Source organism: Acomys minous (assembly GCF_964271855.1).
Source record: "Acomys minous genome assembly, chromosome: 5".
In the NCBI taxonomy this organism is placed as follows: Eukaryota; Metazoa; Chordata; class Mammalia; order Rodentia; family Muridae; genus Acomys; species Acomys minous.
The window spans coordinates 32,176,026-32,193,938 of NC_140494.1; the positions used below are offsets into that span (position 1 = coordinate 32,176,026).

General features: G+C 45.0%; 1 protein-coding gene across 9 annotated transcripts in view; it reads right to left on the bottom strand.

The window, feature by feature from the left end:
* The window catches only part of CDC14B (cell division cycle 14B), a gene marked incomplete at its 5' end in the record, with an annotated part of 84,227 nt that overhangs the window by 10,776 nt on the left and 55,538 nt on the right, over window positions 1-17,913 (bottom strand). For 5 of the 9 annotated variants that reach the window (XM_084784068.1, XM_084784072.1, XM_084784071.1 and 2 more), the window contains 5 exons: window positions 9,205-9,302; window positions 10,020-10,179; window positions 10,281-10,419; window positions 15,852-16,082; window positions 16,551-16,638. In XM_084784068.1, coding sequence (XP_084640194.1) covers window positions 9,205-9,302; window positions 10,020-10,179; window positions 10,281-10,419; window positions 15,852-16,082; window positions 16,551-16,638 — 716 coding nt within the window. Of the gene's footprint in view, window positions 1-4,539; window positions 4,687-9,204; window positions 9,303-9,938; window positions 10,180-10,280; window positions 10,420-15,851; window positions 16,083-16,550; window positions 16,639-17,913 lie in introns of those variants that run through there. The other 4 variants (XM_084784069.1, XM_084784073.1, XM_084784070.1 and 1 more) reach the window with 2 other exon arrangements.

A 17,913-nucleotide genomic window follows, 5' to 3' on the forward strand; every position in this document is an offset into this window, starting at 1 on the left:
TTAGTCAAACCTGCCAGAGAAGAGTCTCGGATTTCAAAGACAAGTCACAAATCCCAAATATTAAAGTGTTTGAATATAAATTTAGCAAAATAGCTCTATAATATTCACTGACCAGAACAGAAAGAAAATATAATAAAGAAATAACTATGTTCCAATGAAAGTTTTAAAATGTTCAAGCAAGCCAGGCGTGGTGGCACACGCCTTTAATCCCAGCACTCGGGAGGCAGAGGCAGGCGGATTGCTGTGAGTTCGAGGCCAGCCTGGTCTACAGAGCAAGTCCAGGACAGCCAAGGCTACACAGAGAAACCCTGTCTCTAAAAACAAAAAAACAAACAAACAAAAAAAAAAATGTTCAAGCAAATTTTCAGTTTTGTCTGCATTATAACTATTTGCTAAATCTTCAATTATCCTAACAAAACTACAATTACTTAAATGCTGTGAAACTTATCGTAATTAAAATCTAAAAGTCTTCTCACAGCAGAAGACTGCCCAGGAGGACAAATCATGAATCAGAAAGAACAGGCTGCAGAGAGCACTCTCTATAAGTAACTCATTAAACTGTCAGAGGAAAAATAGCAGAAAATGTCAAAAGATGTTGGCAAGTAAGTCTTTGTTTCATAACCACATGCACTCACATTATTTTCACCAAAGTTTGCTAGAGGAAGGAGAAAGACTTAAAAGCCTCCTCCTTCCAGAGTCAAACTACAACGGGGGGGGGGGGGGCAAGCTGTAAGAGCCCAGCTCAGAGAGTATAAAGAAGTCATTTCACCTGAGGACAAAAAAAACTGGTCCTTCTAATGCAGAAAAGGTTCCTAAATTCAGGTGATGGTGGAGTTATCCACAGCAAAGGAAGCCAAAGGCCCCGCAGCTGTCCAAGAGGAGGCAGAGCTGTAAGCCACCACTGTTCTGAAAGCCCTGCAACTTCACAGGCAACCTAGCCCTGGTGCATCTATCTGCCCATCTCTCAAAGCTGATCTCAGATACTCTAAATAGAAATAACAGTAGGCACATAAACAAATGTGATTCAAGAAGAACCAACTGCCCTAAGGCACGAACTCTGCTCTCACAAACAGGATTTATTGAAGAGTTCTTTAAAAAAAAAAAAATGACCTATAAGGGCTGAAGAGATGGGCTCAGAGGTTGAGAGCACTGTCTGTTCTTCCAAAGGTCCTGAGTTCCGTTCCCAGAAACCATATAGTGGTTCACAACTATCTATAATGAGATCTGGTGCCCTCTTCTGGTGTGCAAGCACACACGCAGGCAGAATACTGTATAAATAATAAATAAATCTTCTTTAAAAATGACTTATAAAAAGTCAGGCACAGTGACACACACCTGTAAATCCAGCACTTGGGAGGCAGAGGCAGGCAGATCTCTGTGAGTTCAAGTCCAGCTTGGTCTACCAAGCTAGTCCAGGACATCCTTGGCTACACAGAGAAATCTTGTCTCGAAAAACCAAAGATGGAATAGCTGTCTCTGCCAAGGCCTCGTGTATCATCACTCAGTGTTCGGAACCTTCAAGGCCCTCTCTCCTTAAAAAACTCTGTCAGCTGTCAATCACAGTTACCCTGCGCTGGCTGTACAGATTAACACTACTCTTATCCAACTGCTAACATTTCTTTCTGTTAATACAAACCAAGGAGAAAACATTTATTTATCTCTCTTAAGAATAAAGGTAACCAAATCAACCTGCTGGTTTTTCCAGGCTTTCTGAGCAGTGTGTGTACCTGAGTTTCCTCTGCTGCTTCTTTACAAGGAAGGAAAACGAGACTGGGCTTTTCTGAACTATCAGATCGTTTGATTTCTGAACTATCAGATCGTTTGAGGTCAAAACCATAGCATAGCTAACTCCCATTCTGTAAGGTCTCTAACACACACAAAACAAAAACCAAAAGAACCAGATGAACCAGGGCAAGGCCTGCTCAAGGGATCTGCTCTTGACTTCTTAAATTACCGGAACACTTAAATGCTACACAAGCTGGGCACACCTTTCCTGCCAGCACTCAGGAGGCAGAGGCAGGCTGATCTCTTTGAGTCTAAAGCCAGCCTTGTCTATGTAGAGTTTTCCAGGACAGGCAAAGCCCAGAGAAACCCTGTCTAGAAAAACCAAATGCCAAACAAACAAACAAACACTCCCAACCCCCACCCAAAGTATAAATTCTACACAAAACAAAGAACTACTGCTCAATCAAGAAGTATTTCTTAGGCTGAGTGAAAATACATTTTTTTTTTCTTTTTTTGGTTTTTCAAGACAGGGTTTCTCAGTGTAGCCTTGGCTATCCTGGACTCGAACTCACAGAGACCTGCCTGCCTCTGCCTCCCACATGCTGGGATTAAAGGTGTGCGCCACCAATATATTTTTATAGAGTATTTATTTTTCTATAAAAAATTTAAAACAAATGTGAAATAATGAAATTTGTGGTTACTAATTTCTGTGGAGCTTTGAAACTCAGAAGGAAATTTAGTACATGTTAACCTAAAGCTTCCCTGGTGTGGTTATCTGCCCTGAGTGAGCAGTTAATACATCAATACACTGGGAAAGCTCTGGACCACACTTACATATTTATTACCAGCAAACAGCTGAGGTGACAAGTGCTTCCTCAGTCACAGGAAGTTGGGGATTCAGTTTCCCACCTGCCCTCCTCCCGTGGCTCTTCCCATGCAATACGCAGAACATACATCTTTCTTCTATCTTCCCCAGTGAAGTCTGCCTAGCTCCCCTGTCTTGTGCACAACCCACAGAGTATTGCCCTCTCTGTAACCTCAGCAGCTCTGTCACTGGACAGTGACAATGATGTGAGGCGCACAGGAAGGAGTGTCCTGCCAAGCCTCAGGATGCCTGGATGCTTTCCAGGGGAGAGCTGCAGCAGAACCTTCTCTGTGATGCCCCACAAGACCCTGTACCTTCCTTTACTGGCACTGTCCCCTACTGCACACACTGGATATGAAGGAGCCCTAGGCTTCCAGCCACCAGCTCATGGGACGTTCAGTGGTCAGGGGGCAAGGCTCACGCATGAGCTCACAGCAATGGCCAATCACAATGGAGCGGTGAACTGCCACCCACAGATTAAGCATCTGGGGAAGAAAGTGACCTGGCACTCCTGGCTACAAAGCTCTTGCCTCAGTTACAGAAAGCTTTTTAAAGTTCATGTCAGTAGGCAGGCTAAATGGTACGTCCTGCTTACACCTTGAAACGCAGTGGTGACATCAGCGACAACGCAATCTATCTTGCAGAGGACACTGAGGAGGAAATACCCAGCAGAAGCAACTTTTAAGCAGAACCTGAAAACACATATTAGCACTAAGTCCACCCATTTAGAGCAAGTTGACCACCTGGAACAGTCTGAGAAGAATTAACTAAAAAAGTATCATTGCTCTTAAGTCAATAGGTAGAAAAAAATTTCAAAAACACTCTGTAGAAATCTCAGTGTGAGCCAGGTGAGGTGGTACATGCCTTTAATCCCAGCATTCAGGAGGCAGAGGCGGGCAGATCTCTGTGAGTTCGAGGCCAGCCTGGTCTAAAAAGAGAGTCTAGGACAGCCAAGGCTATACAGAGAAACCCTGTCTCGAACCCCCTCCCTCACCACCCACAGGTGTTCAGCAGGTTCTTTCACTTTAAAGAGTGGACTCTGATTCCCTTTTTTATCTTAGCTATATGAAAACACTCAACGGAACCGCAGAAGATCAGGGTTGGTTGCAATGGGCTCTTACTTTGGAAGAGACCCTAGAAAGGAGCTCTGCATGCTTTGCCAATGTCTAAGTCCAAGCTGCGACAAGAAAAGCCATTTTTAGAATGAACAAAATAAAGGTCACAGAAAAGAAACAGTTATGGGATGGTGATTGTCTGGGGCAGCGTCTCCCTCTGCGGGCCTGGACTGTGGTCCTCCACATGGACATTTCTGCTCCCTTCTGCTGAACACTGTCTCCCCTGAGAACATGGCAGATCAAGAGGATACAACTAACAAAGATGGTCTGGCTATTTTGGGGAAAGGAAGAGAGAGTCCAGAGACTGTAGAAACACAAGCAAAGGAGACAGCCAGCTCCCTATTCTCACTCGTGTGACATGATGGTCCTACAAACAGGCGACTTGAAGACAGCTGTTCCACGGGCAAAAAATCAGGCCACAGTCCCCACTAACCCTCAAGGCTGCCACACCCAACCTTTGCTAAATGAAAAAGTGGTAAGACAAGGTTTCTGACTGGAGACACACGCAGGGTACCGAGCGCGAGAGGTGTGTGCAGACCCCTGGTGGAAACGAAACCAGGCTAGCTAGCCCAACTCCCTGACCGCTCATGCCCACATTTATAAATAACTAGCACAACTTTCAAAACTAGGTGTCATTTTTAACATGCTTGGCCTAAGAGGATCGTGAGGCCTTCCCCTGCTGCTACCATCCCGTTCACTGAAGTGATTCAGAAAGAGAACCACAGGAAACAAGCAAACCAACAAAGCAAGGAGAGCCAGGAGGAGAAACACATGCACCATGAACCACGCTGGACACCAGGGGGAGGCGGGAGAGAAACGGAACAGGAAACTTACACAGCAAACTATCTGCCAAAGGGTCCAAATGGCTACTGTGTTCTGAAGCCATCAAGACACAACAGCAGGGTGGGAAGAATGTAGTCACACACAATCCACCAGATGGCAACACTACACAGTGCAGAGGTCAGCACAGCTAGGGGACATCTGGAAAGGGGAAAGCCAAAATAAATCAGTAATAAAATACATAGAGCCACCTGTGGATTTAAGACACCCTAACAGGCCCAGAGCAGCAACTGTGATGGCAAAGGGGCGGGAGCAAGGGTGGTGGTGGTGGTGGTGGTGGTGGTGGTGGTCCAATTTCTGTTGAGACAAAAATGCTGACTTTAGTTTAAACAGGTTCAACACACAGAAACAAATGGAGAGACACCATCTCTGGTTTGGATAACCACCCCACCATACTGACTGACAATACTTGAGCTGGCCATAGTCAACATACACTAGTCTGTTCATACAGAACACTACACCTGAGCACAGCAAGCTAAAGTGGCAGAAACAACCCACAGACTAATACAATCAGATGAGACACGGCAATGAACTGAATCCCTCTAAACAGAAACAAAACAACTCCTCAGTCAGTTGGGTGTTCCAGTGAGCTGTGGATTACAGATGTACACCCGACTAAGCCATCCATTCCACTACTGTGCTCACACCACGGATGTCTCCTCTTCCTTACACAACCTGAGGTAACAGGAAGAGGTGGCCCCTATAGCCTCGGGCATTTAAACACTTAGCCCCCAGTTGGTGAGGTGGTTTGGGTAACTATAGGGCATGTGCCCTGCTGGGGGAAATCTGTCACTGTGCACTGGCTCTGAAATTTCCAAGTGTCTTGGCTCTCTGTGCTTCCTGCCTGCAGCTCAGAATTTGCCTTTTCACCTTCCGCTCCAGCTGCCATGCGTGTTTTTGCTTCCCTGTGACAGTGGTGGACCCCAACCCCCGGAACCGTTAAGCACAAAGGAACATCCCTTCTATCAGCTGCCTCAGTGAAAGGTGAATAGAAAAACTAATATACATTCAAAACTTGGTATCTGCTTATTACTCCTCCTGTTCCTTCTTTCTTAAGACAGGTGGCCTTTGACATTACCATGCGCTTTAGAATGCCCTGAACTTCTGATCTTCCTGCTGTCACCTTCCAAGTGCTAGAGTTACACACGTGCGCCATATGCCCAGTGTTGGCTTGGTGTTTCCTGTGTGTGTGCTGTATGTATTCACATGTGAGCACATATATGTGTAGGTGTGTATGGAAGATAAGAGGCCAGGTCAATGCCAGGTGTCTTCCTCAATTGCTCTCCACCCTACTTTCATTTATAATCGCTAACTACATTGACATCTTAGCTGGGAGTGGCACGCACATGGGGCGGGGTCTGCACTATAGATTTTTATTTAATCCTCTGGTAAAACTCAAAGCCCAAGAGTTACTTCTCTTTGTTGCAATGCTCACTCGTCTCTTCTGTACTGTTGGATTTCAGAGATTTTTCTAAAGTAATTACATGTTTCTACATTAGGGCCACGTAGGATAATAACCACAATCCCACCCTCTATCCATCCTTTCCTGTAATCTAAGACACACAGCGGCACAGAGTAATGCGGCAGTCTGGTGGTTAATACTGTCAACATGGGGGCTGGAGAGATGGCTTAAGTGGTTAAGAGTACTGTCTGCTCTTCCAAAGGACCTGGATTTAATTCCCAGCACCCACATGGCAACTCACAACTGTCTGTAATTCCAGTTCCAAGGGATCTGACACCCTTGCCCCCATACCAATGCACATAAAATAAAATTAAATAGATTATTTGTAAAAAAATACTGTCAACATGACAGAATACAGATTATCCAAGAGACAGGCCTTGTCTGTGAGGGGTTGTCTAAGATTAGACAGAAGACCCACCTTAACGTGAGTGGCACCATCCCAAAAAGGAGGAAGAGGGCTGAGTATATCCATGCACCTCTCTCTGCTTCCTGCCTGCAGGGAGGGGTGACCAGGCACCTCACTCGCCTGCTGCCTGAACTCTTCTACCATGATCGGCCTAAGTAAATCCCACCCGTTATTGTAACCACAGTAACAGGAAAGCAACTGATACGAACCATTAAGTCAGTTGTACCACGGACAACACACTTGCCATCCAGACCTGTAGGTCTGATGGATGCCATGGTGCTGTGAGTGGTCCTCAGGGAAGTCAGCATCAGGCAGCTCTCCACTGAGAGGGTCACTTTTACAACTTCTGACAAAACAGACTTCTCCCCAATATTGTCATTCTCTAAAGAGAAACCAATCGCTTGGGGGGAGGGGGGTTTGATATCTCCCTGTAAGCTCCTTCCAGGATTTTCTAGGGCATTTGTCATTCAGTTCTTTGAGTGTTTTCCTATATCTATGTATCAATATGGAGGCAAATAATTTACCAATAGCAACACATGAGGGAGAAACTGAAGGGAGTGGATTTATCTCACTAAGCCCAAAAGATCCAGTTTAGTTTTCTAATGTCCACAGGGCAGAGGAGGAACCCTTGAAGCTGAAAGGTGGAGAGGAGGGCAGTCTGAGGGCTGAAGGTGCTGAAGCGCCCACCATCTTTTTTCAGGGTATAAGGAAACAAATGCCTACGGCAGAAGGCCAGTCCCTTCGCTCAGTCTTTTCCACCTGCCTTCTCGCCCTCACTCTCCTTTCTTCCTCCCCTCCCTTCCTTTTCTAGCAGTGAAGAGAATTAAACCTCAGCCATCGGCAAGCTCTCTCCCACCGACTCTACCCAAACCTCCCAACTGCTCTCAGTCAGCCATTTCTGAGAGATCTAACTTCAGGCCCACATAGCCTCACACAGCCTGCTGAAAGGTGGAACATCTGAAGTCACCTGCAAGCTCCAAAGGTCTTAGTCTTCGATTGCTTGTCTGCTACCATATTCCCCCAGGCTGTGAATTGTATAATCTCAGCTTTCCTGAGAAGTCACTAAATGACTGAGTTCCAGAAATCACATTTCTGAATATAGTGGAGGAGATATAATTCCTGAAAGTTCTACTTGACAAGAACTTAAAAAAAAAAAAGATTTTAAGGCTGTAGGTGTGTGTTGTGTGCTGTCTCCCTCTGCCACCAGCAGCAGCAAGGGGCAGGCAAGGAGTCTTGCTAGAAACAAACACCTCAAACTCTACCCCAGAAGTTCTAACAAGAAGCTGCATTATATGGTAAGCTCCCCACATGACTGAAAAGCTCAGCTAGGTCTGTGGAGGGCTGCTGCAGGGCATAACCTGCCTTCTTCCATCAGGCCTAGAGTTAGTTTCAAGATAATTATTGTGTGAATAAAAAGAACGAGAAAGGCCTCAAGTAAAAAAATTAACAAAATTAAAAACAAATGGCACTTGAAGTTAACATACCTCGTATACTATATTTATATCTACTTATTTATATGAAATATATTATATAAAAAGCACCATTTGTAAAGATGAGTATTTTTTTTTTTTTTTTTTTTTTTTTTTTTGCTTTTTTTCCAGACAGAGTTTCTCTGTGTAGCCTTGGCTGTCCTGGAACTTGCTCTGTAGACCAGGCTGGCCTCGAACTCAGAGATCCGCCTGCCTCTGCCTCCTGAGTGCTGGATTAAAGGTGTGTGCCACCACACCAGGCCAAGAAAAGAATTCTTAATAGGTGCCTAGTATCAGGATTAATATTGTGAATTCCCACAGGACTTTGTGTTGACGCTTGACTTTGTGTGAAGACCCCTCCCACTCTTCCCCCCCTCACACAGTGTTAGCTTCTTACTGCACTGCAGACAGTGAGGATAAAGACAAGCATCTCCACCAGTGGTTCCTTATAGAAAGGCTGGGCACACGGGCCCACAGTGACGCAAGGCAGGAGCACTGGCCTGGGGGGCAGTCACCTACTGAGGAAAAGCCTGGAGAAAGGCACAGCAGCTTTATGCTCTGTGTCTCTGTGTTCGTATGCCAACCGTGGATGTCCCCTTTAGTTGACCCAAATTAACACATGTGGGAATAAAGACACCCATTAACTGGGGAAACTTCTCATTTTTTGGTCTGTGTTTGAAACTCAATTCTCTAGACAAAAAAAAAAAAAAAGAAATTATAAAAACTAATTCAGGGATGAGTTTATCATTCTCATTATATATAATGAGATGATATAAGATTTTAAAACAACAAAGAGATTTTAAAACATCAGCCAGGCATGGTGGCACACACCTGTAATCCCAGCACTCAGGAGGCAGAGGCAGGCAGATCACTGTGAGTTCGAGGCCAGCCTGGTCTAAAAAATGAGTCCAGGACAGCCAGGGCTACACAGAGAGACCCTGTCTGGAAAACCAAATCATGACAATGGGCTGCACTCTCCTGCATGCAGACTGGAGACTGACGTGTAATGACACAGTAGCCATCTTCATAACCATGGACAAGTCTGTTACCTGGTCCTGACATCTGCCATCACTCTCCTGACTGTCTATGGAGAAAACTTCCCTAATTCCGCTTTTTTTTTTTTTTTTTTTTTTACCTATTATGGCTCTCAAGTTTACAGCAGAACATAAATAAACGAATAGCCAAATGCTTCCCAGGGAAGCACCTCTAGATTTTAAATCACACAAGTGATCATTGCTACACAAGTGTGTAGCTATGGAAGAAAGCCCACGGGGGACCCACACATGTAGGCAAGTGTGACCACAGTAAGGGAAACCACTCACGTGAGGGGTATGGCGTTGGCTTTTGATTGTCTCCGGCTTTTCAGGGCCCGAAGTCTGTCTCCTTGTGTCACTCCATTGATTTCATCGTCATCACTGTACTGTGTGAGTTAAAACAAGGACCACAACAATAACAAGAAAGCAAATAAAGACTGAGCTAACTTAGGCTGCTATTGCAGCTAGGTGGCTACTTATTCAGACACATTCAGGCATGTACACACACACACAAACAAAAGCATGCATCCATTTATACACACATGTACACACATACACACATATTCACAGAGACACACTTTTAAGTCTCTTTGGAATGCTACAATAGTTTTTAAAATCAAGCTACCAGTCATTATTTCAAGACAATTGAAACTAACTTTCAGGGTCACCGAACCCAAAGCCCTCTCTTTATCAAAGATACATAATGGGCTTTTGGTTTTAGAGTTTGCTAAAGTTTGAACGTGCATTCATTACTGCTTAACCTTGTAACCTGCTAAAACTGGTTCTTTGAAAGTTCTATATTTGAACTACTAAAGTGGCTGAGATGAAGGGGGCTGGGGGGCAGTTGGGCGGGGGCGTAACTAGATCCATCTGAAGAGCGAATTTCCATCTGTGTTTAGGAAAAGCATCGTTCTGTGAGCACACAACTTTCTCTTCAGTCAAACATTTCTACAGAAGGTTGTAAATACAGTAAACATGACTGTGTGGTGCCATCCCCTGCACAGCCACTTTACGATCTTTACCTATAGTTTTCTCCATGCCCTACAAGGATCTCAACAGCATTTACAGCAATAACAACAGCGTGATCGGGATCGTTCCATTACCGGCTCAGGCTCTTCCCTGTCTTGATTTTCAAGCCCATTTATCGAAATGTCATCAACATCCGAAAGCTGTTTGGAAAAGGCTTCTCTGATGGGTCCATTCTCCTGCCCTCTCAACCTTTGACGGAAATAATCACCTTCCAGCCAGAGGCTTGACTGTTTCCTAGAGTGTTTAAACAACACCAAAAACACAGCTTTCTGTAAGGGCACTCCCACCGCACGGCACACCTGCTGTCACAGAAGATAAGTTTTAAGTATACTTACATGGCCAGAAACTGCTGCTGGGGCCCAATCACCGAGCCAGGTCTACAGATTCTGAGCCAAGCAATGCACTCGGCTGCGGTCATCCTATAATGCTTCATGAGGTAGCAGCCTATCAAAGTGCCTGTTCGACCAAGACCAGCTAGAAAAACAAACCAATCAATGAATCCTGATTGCACAGCCTCCAGAATTTTCTGACTAGGAGGAAGAAGGAAATCAGAGCCTTCCCAGGGTTCTGTCTCCTTCCACAGAGGTTCTCTAGCTCAGTCTGAAGAGGTGGTAAAGGGCTAGCACCAGGTCGCACCCTCTGGTCTAAGTGGGATGCAGCCTCGGAGGAGAGACTGGACCCAGGGCCTTCTAAAATCCCCCACCCCAACTCCCACCCCCGAGGACTTGATGTGAGGCCAAAGACTGTGCATCACTTTCTGAACATGGATTACTAAGAAATGTGGTGTTTGGAGCTGGAGAGATGGCTCAGCGGTTAAGAGCACCTTATTGCTCTTACAGAGGACCTGAGGACCCAGGTTCGATTCCCAGCACCCACCATCAGGAGGCTTATAACTGTTTGTAACTCTGGGTCTAGACCAGACACCCTCTGGCCTCAAAGGAACCTGCATGTACATGGTACACTATTCATTCAGGCATAAACACACACACACACACACACACACACACACACACACACACACACTTTTTAAAGTTATGCTGTTTTCTGCCTGACCCTTATATTTCTACCACATCCAACAGTATTACCTACCCAAAGTTTGTATCTGTTCACACTCTGCTTTAGGACAGGGGTGCTGGGGACAGAACCCAAACCTTGGACATGTTAGGCAAGCACTTTGCCCTAAACTACTGCACCCTCAAGCTCCTTTTTTCTATAACTTTCCTTCCTTTTTGTATGTGTCTCTCTGTATGTGGTGTGCATGTGTGCATATGTATGTATGTATGTATGTACGTATGTGGGGGGGAGGCACATGCATGAGGGAGCCCTAAGCAGATGTCTTGGTCGTCCTTCTTTGTTCTCTGCCTATTCACTTAGGCCGGGCTTTTGAACTGAAGCTGGCACACGGCTGCTTGGTGAGCCAGTCTGGTCCAGAACTGCCCCATGGGCGACTGGCGAGCTACATGGCCACCTAGGACTTGTGTTCTGGATATCTGAACTCCAGTCTCACATGGCAAGCACTTTCTGAAGCCCTCTTCTCTCTTCTTATGGTGACTATTATAATTAACTCCTATGATGGTTAATATGTTGTGTCAACCGGGAAGGAAGTTTTGGTTAAGATCAGCATTTCATCTGGTGCCAATTTTAGTAAGCACACTGCTTCCCATAATTTGGAATTTCCAATCCATTCAAAGCCTGAACAGAACGAAAAGACCAGCCTTCTATCCAAAGCAGGTCCTCCTGCACCCTGCCTCCACGCCTCCACAACAGCAGCTCAAAGTACAGATGAGGGACTCACTGACTCCACAGGTTTTTTTTTTTTAATTAACCGTTCTATATATAAACAGGCAACTGCTCTCAATCTCTAGAGGACCCTCTAGAGCTTCCCTTAGAAAGGGAAGCTGCTGAAGCAAATACGTAAAACCATGGCAGTGGCTTTGGAACTGTATAGGGGAGAATTGAGGTAGCTGTTAAGAAAACCACCCCGGAGGAGAGTGAGCAACGAAAAGGTTTCAGCCTCTCAGAATGGCGGTGGCTGTGGGCTTTTTATACATGGCTTTTAATTGTGTGGAGGTAGTTCCCACCCAGCCCTACTTTGTTCTCAGTGGTTTTCTCACAAAAGGGAGGTGCTGGATTCTGTCAAATGCCATTCCTATATTAACAGAGATATAACTATGTGGTTTTTGAACTTCACAACTACTGTGGGGACTTAACACTGATGTTTCTTTGTGGCCTTAGTTCTGTAATTCCAGGACAAACACTTTATTAGGGCAAACTATATTGTATTGCCGGGCATGGTGGTGCACACCTGTAATCCCAGCACTTGGGAGGCAGAGGCAAAGGCAGGCAAATCTCGTGAGTTCTTGAGGCTTGCCTGGTCTACCAATTGAGCTCTGGATAGTCAGGATTACAAGAAAAAACTCTGTCTTGAAAAAAGAAAAGAAACAAAATAAAACAAAAACGTATTGTCTTAGACAGGGTGTCCTATACTATAGACTGGCTTTAAACTCACTCTGTTGCTAGGATAATCTTAAATTTCTGATCCTCCTGTGTCCATATCCCCAGTGCTGTAGGGCAGGAGAACTTGGGCTGTGTAGCACTGTCAATCAAACCCAAATCCTCACGCTTGCAAAGCAAGCCCTCTTCCGATGGGGACCCAGCTCCGCACTCCTTTACTACGGTACTGAATTCCACTTGTAAGCACTCTGCTCAGGGTGTTCACGATGCTGATAGTATTGCACAGCTTCTTCACTGAGGCTTGGCAGCAAAGCAATCCTGGCTTCGGACAACCTCTTATGGGGGCCTTCACTCCCTTCCATGTGAATAGGTCTCTGAGAAGTGGTGTCAGAGGTGATGTGTCAGGTCCAGCGCTGTCCTCCTCTGGGAAGCTTCATTACCAACCCAGCCCTCTCTGTTTCAGACCCCACCCACCGTCTGCATAGCCTCGTGGGGACTCCCGCCTCCATTATCCAGCTTTCTGCTTGGCAGCTGTTCATAGTACTGTCTTGCTGGCTGCTCACACTTGTGCATACACACGGTGTCCAGCCCTAGCACTCTCGACCTTATCCCCTTAGACAGGGCCTCTCAGTGGACCTACGGCTCACTGGTTTCAGGATAGGTGGACAAGCCAGTAAGCCCAGCAATCCTCCTGCTGAGGCTAGGGGCGCTTGCAGCCATGCCTACCTTTGTACATGCAGATCCAGGTTCAGGTCCCGTTACTGTTTCCGTAGACTCTTGAGTTTCATATTGTCTCCACTGTCTCCACTTCTCACTGTAGCACTTTCAGCCTTTCCCCCCGACCCCCTCTTTTATCTTCATCGATAAAAGTAAAGCTTTGGGATTGTTGTTAGATTTTGTGAAGAACCGACCCCGGATTTTAGTGATTTTTGCTTTGGTTTTCTATTTTGTATGTGTTACAATATTTATATTTCAACAGTGACAATATTTTACAAGCTATTACTAGTCTTTATCCTGTGTGCATATTTATCTCTACCTAAAATACTCATTTCTTCATATGGCTTTGGTCACCACCATCTGGGGTCCTAACAGACCCTTAGCATGTCTTACAGAGCATGTTCAGCTGTGACAACTCCCCCAGCACCTGGCCATCTCTGGGTTGTTTAATTTCTCCTTATTTTTGAGGGAATTCAGAAGGCTTAGAGGACATCTGATTACTGAAGGAAGGGGTCTTCCGCCAGCAACTGGATTACTTCCGGTTCACTGCCTTCAAGCTCCGCTGGTGGGAAATCTGTTACTATTGTTTCCTCCCTTGTTTCTTTCGCTCCCCGTCTCTGGCTTTAGACAGTCACATTATAGAGTCTTCATGTGAGTTTCTGAGTTTGTTCTATTTGGAGTTTGCTGAGTTTTGAGAATGTTTACAATAATGCCTTTCATAAAAGCGGGGAAACTTTTCCAGGCAGTTTGCCTTTCTCTCTCTCCTCCACTGGAGCTCGCACTACCATGCACATCTGGTCTGTTGGGCTCCATCCCAAAACCCTGCTACACTCTGCTCCTCTCTCTTCTTAACCCTTTCTTTGGGCGGGGGGGGGGGGGGGCCAGGGGGCAGGGGGGCAGGGCATAGGCCTTTTTAAAAAATTATTATGTATACAGTGTTCTGCCTGCATGTACACCTGCATACCAGAAGAGGGCATCAGATCACATTATAGATGGTTGTGAGCCACCTTGTGGTTGCTGGGATTTGAACTCAGGACCTCTGGAGAGGCAGTCTGTGTGCCCTTAACCTCTGAGCCATCTCTCCAGCCCCTTAATCCTTTCTTTTCCCTTGTTCCTTGGGCCTGGGGACTCTTTACAGCAGCTCCACTCCTCACAGACTCTGCTTCTTCCTTCCGCCTGTGCAAGTCTGCCTTGGAATGCTGCCAGTGAGTTTTTCAATTCATTTCCAAAAATGTCTTTTGAGTTTACTTTATGGCTTTTGTCTCCTACTGAAACTTAGGTTTTGCTCACACATTTTTTTTTCCTTCTTTTCCCACATTTTCTTTTCACTGTGAGAACCATTTGAGGTAGTTGTTTTAAACCATCTGTCTAGAAAATCCACTATCTGATCCTTATCAAGGATAATTTCTGTGTGTTTTTTATACTTTCCTAGTTCCCCCTCCACTTTACTTCTTGGTATGCCTTGTCATCTTCCACTGTAAACTGAACATTTGAACGCTGTAATTATCACTACATTCCTAACTACAAATATAGTTTTAGCTCCAAAAATTTTTTTTACCTTGCTACTGAATTTTTCTTAGTGACTATATCCCTTTTCTTTTATTTATTTATTTATTTATTTATTTATTTATTTATTTTGGTTTTTCGAGACAGGGTTTCTCTGTGATAGCCTTGGCTGTCCTGGACTCACTTTGTAGACCAGGCTGGCCTTGAACTCCCAGCGATCCGTCTGCCTCTGCCTCCGGAGTGCTGGGATTAAAGGCGTGCGCCACCACGCCTGGCTCCCTTTTCTTTTTTAAAAAAGTTTTTTTGTTGGTTTGTTTTTCGAGACAGGGTTTCTCTGTGTAGCCTTGGCTAAACTAGAATCGCTTTGTAGGCCAGGCTGGCCTCAAACTCACAGCGATCCTCCTGCCTCTGCCTCCCGAGTGAGTATTGGGATTAAAGGCGTGCACCACCACGCCCGGCATTATTTATTATTATGTATACAGTGCTCTGCCTACATGTACACCTGCAGGCCAGAAGAGGGCATCAGATCACATTATAGATGGTTGTGAGCCACCATGTGGTTGCTCGGAATTGAACTCAGGACGTCTGGAGGAGCAGTCAGTGCCCTTAACCTCTGAGCCACCTCTCCAGCCCCCACCCCTTGTTTTCTTAATTAACTAGCTCACACTAAAGCTAAATGAATTCCGCTATATGAACACGGTGCATCATCACAGTCATTCAGGGAACATCTAGATCCAGAAACTGTCAGAGCTGATGAAACACATCTTGCCACACCTTACTCTCCACACAGCAAGCTGAGCGAGACCTTGCTCTGCTGCTGATAACCTGAGGGCTTGCCACATAAGCCCAAGGTAGACAACTGAACAAACCAACACTGCAGTGTGACGAGCCGTCGCAGGCTTACTCACGACAGTGACTTAACTATGCTCTTCATACGAATTAAGGGTTTTAAAATCGCTCTTTCTGGCCAGCGAGATGGGTCAACTGGTAAATGCACTTGCTGCCAAATCTGACAGGAGTTCCATTCCTGGGAGCCACAACAGGGTAGGAGGGAACTGAGAACTGATACCCACAAGTTTTCTCCTGACACCGACACACACAATAACGTCATACAAAAGCTTAAATCATTCTTTCAGAAATAACATCTTGCATAAACGAATGCAGCGCACATCCACCCATGCACTCGTACATGCACACACACTGCCCTTGAGCCCAGCCGGGCCGCTTACCTTTGCAATGCACTGCAATGGCACCCTCAACATTTTCACAAATATCCAGAAACTCTTGGACAATTGCCTCAGCAGGGGTGCTGCCATCCGGGAAGAAAAGATCGTGGTGATCGAAACCGGCATCCGTAAACCGCTTCGCATCATACATCCTTTTATTCAGACGGATAATGGTCGTTACATTGTGAGTCTTAAAATACGGAATGTAAGTCTCAGGGGAATGCTGGTGGTAACCTACATGAAGAAAAGCACCACATTTTGTAAAAGGCAGGAAGGAAACGATGGAAAGTAGTTTCACCTGAAAGTGGGTGGAAATAGTGTCTGGATGGGGGACTGAGTATCAACTTGGTTATAACTGTAAAAAAAAAAAAAACCAAAAGTTTAAAAAGTTAGCATGTAGGCAGAGCATGTGCTCGAATAACCAAGAGTGGTCACATCTTAAAGACGGGTTCAGGTTTAGCCTAACTCTTCAGTCTCTCCAACCCGGGCTGGGTCACCCTCCATAAGCAACGCAGGAGCCCGGGCAGGGACCACAGCTATGTCGAGCCTATCACAGACACCCAAATCTCACAGCACACAGAAAATATCCTCCTGCCTTACTCAGACTGACAAATAGCTGGGACAACAGGCATACGCTGCTGTCCTCAGCTCACTGGTCTATGCCGAAGGAAAAAGGCTGTACTGGTCCCTAGTTTCACATACCACTTTCAAGCCTGGATCTTGAGTGAGGTCCACAGAAGGCAAGAAAGCGCTCTGGTATTATCCAGTTGAAATCTCCATTTTCTGCTTTCTGTAAAAGAGAGACCAGCACAGTTAACCTTTCAACCACATCTCCTTCCACCTCCCTTCCCAATGTTCTCAGGGAGCTCAAAGCATCAGCTTTAGCATGCCTGCTGCTGCCCTGCTTTGAGCATCCCCCAAGGGTTGGCTGACTTCCCTGGTGTCGATCACTTTGTTTTAAAAGTGTTTCTTTGCTTAGGTCACTAATCTGGAAAATATACTCTATACTCAATACTCTGTATTCAGCTGTTATATTTCAACCACCTGGTTATTTTATCTGAATAAACTTTTCTAGTATGTGTGAGGATACTAGAAAGTTGCGCCCCGTTATCCAAAACAGACAAAGTAACTTCTCCAGAGGGTAAATATCAAACCACACTCTACGCTATGTACGTGTGTGCAGAGGACAGAGGACAGCCTCGGGTGTCAATCTTCAAGTGCTAGCTATCTTGCTCTTTTTTGAAGGAAGGTCTCACTATATATCTTTGTCTGGTCTGAACTTGCTATGTAGACTAAGATGCCCTTGGCCTCAACAGAGCTGTCCGCCACTGCCTCCCAAGTGCTGGGATAACACACGTGTTCCACCATGCCCAGCATAAAACAGACTTTTAAGAAAAGGCAATTGACTGTGACAGAAGTGGCGCCCAGAGAAAAATCACTTTAACAATCACAGTGAAAGAAACACAGCACTTCATGCACCAATTCTTAGTTTTTTATATACCCAGAAAAATATTTTTAAGTGTGTATGTGTGTATGGTGTATGTGTGTGTGTTCACATGTGTGGATACCCAAAGTTAACATCTAATGTTCACTTTCCACTTCATTTATTGGAACATGGTTTCTTGCTAAAACCAGAGCTTGCAGACTCTCACTCAGGCTGGTCTAACTCAGTGGTTATCTGTCTCTTCCTTTGAAGTGCTCAGATTACATGTCCCAGGCATGCATGCTTGCCTGATTTTTATGTAGCTTTTAGGGATCCAAAGTCTGCCTGTCATGTTTGTATAGCCCTCTATCCAGCCCCAAGAACGTTTATTTTATTTAAATGTTCTGTTTTATAAAAACAATGTTTTTTATTTTATGAAAAAAAAAGAAAGAAAAAAGGATCTTAGTAATTTAGTTATATAGTCACTGAAGGAGGTAGTTAAATATTGCATTTTAGAAACACAGTAGTATTACAAGGAAGCTATAGCGGCAAAAGTGAACTCCTGGATATGTTTTATCTTTGTAGTAAAAACAGCTCAGATATCAATTATACTTATATATTATATAAACAATAATACATTAT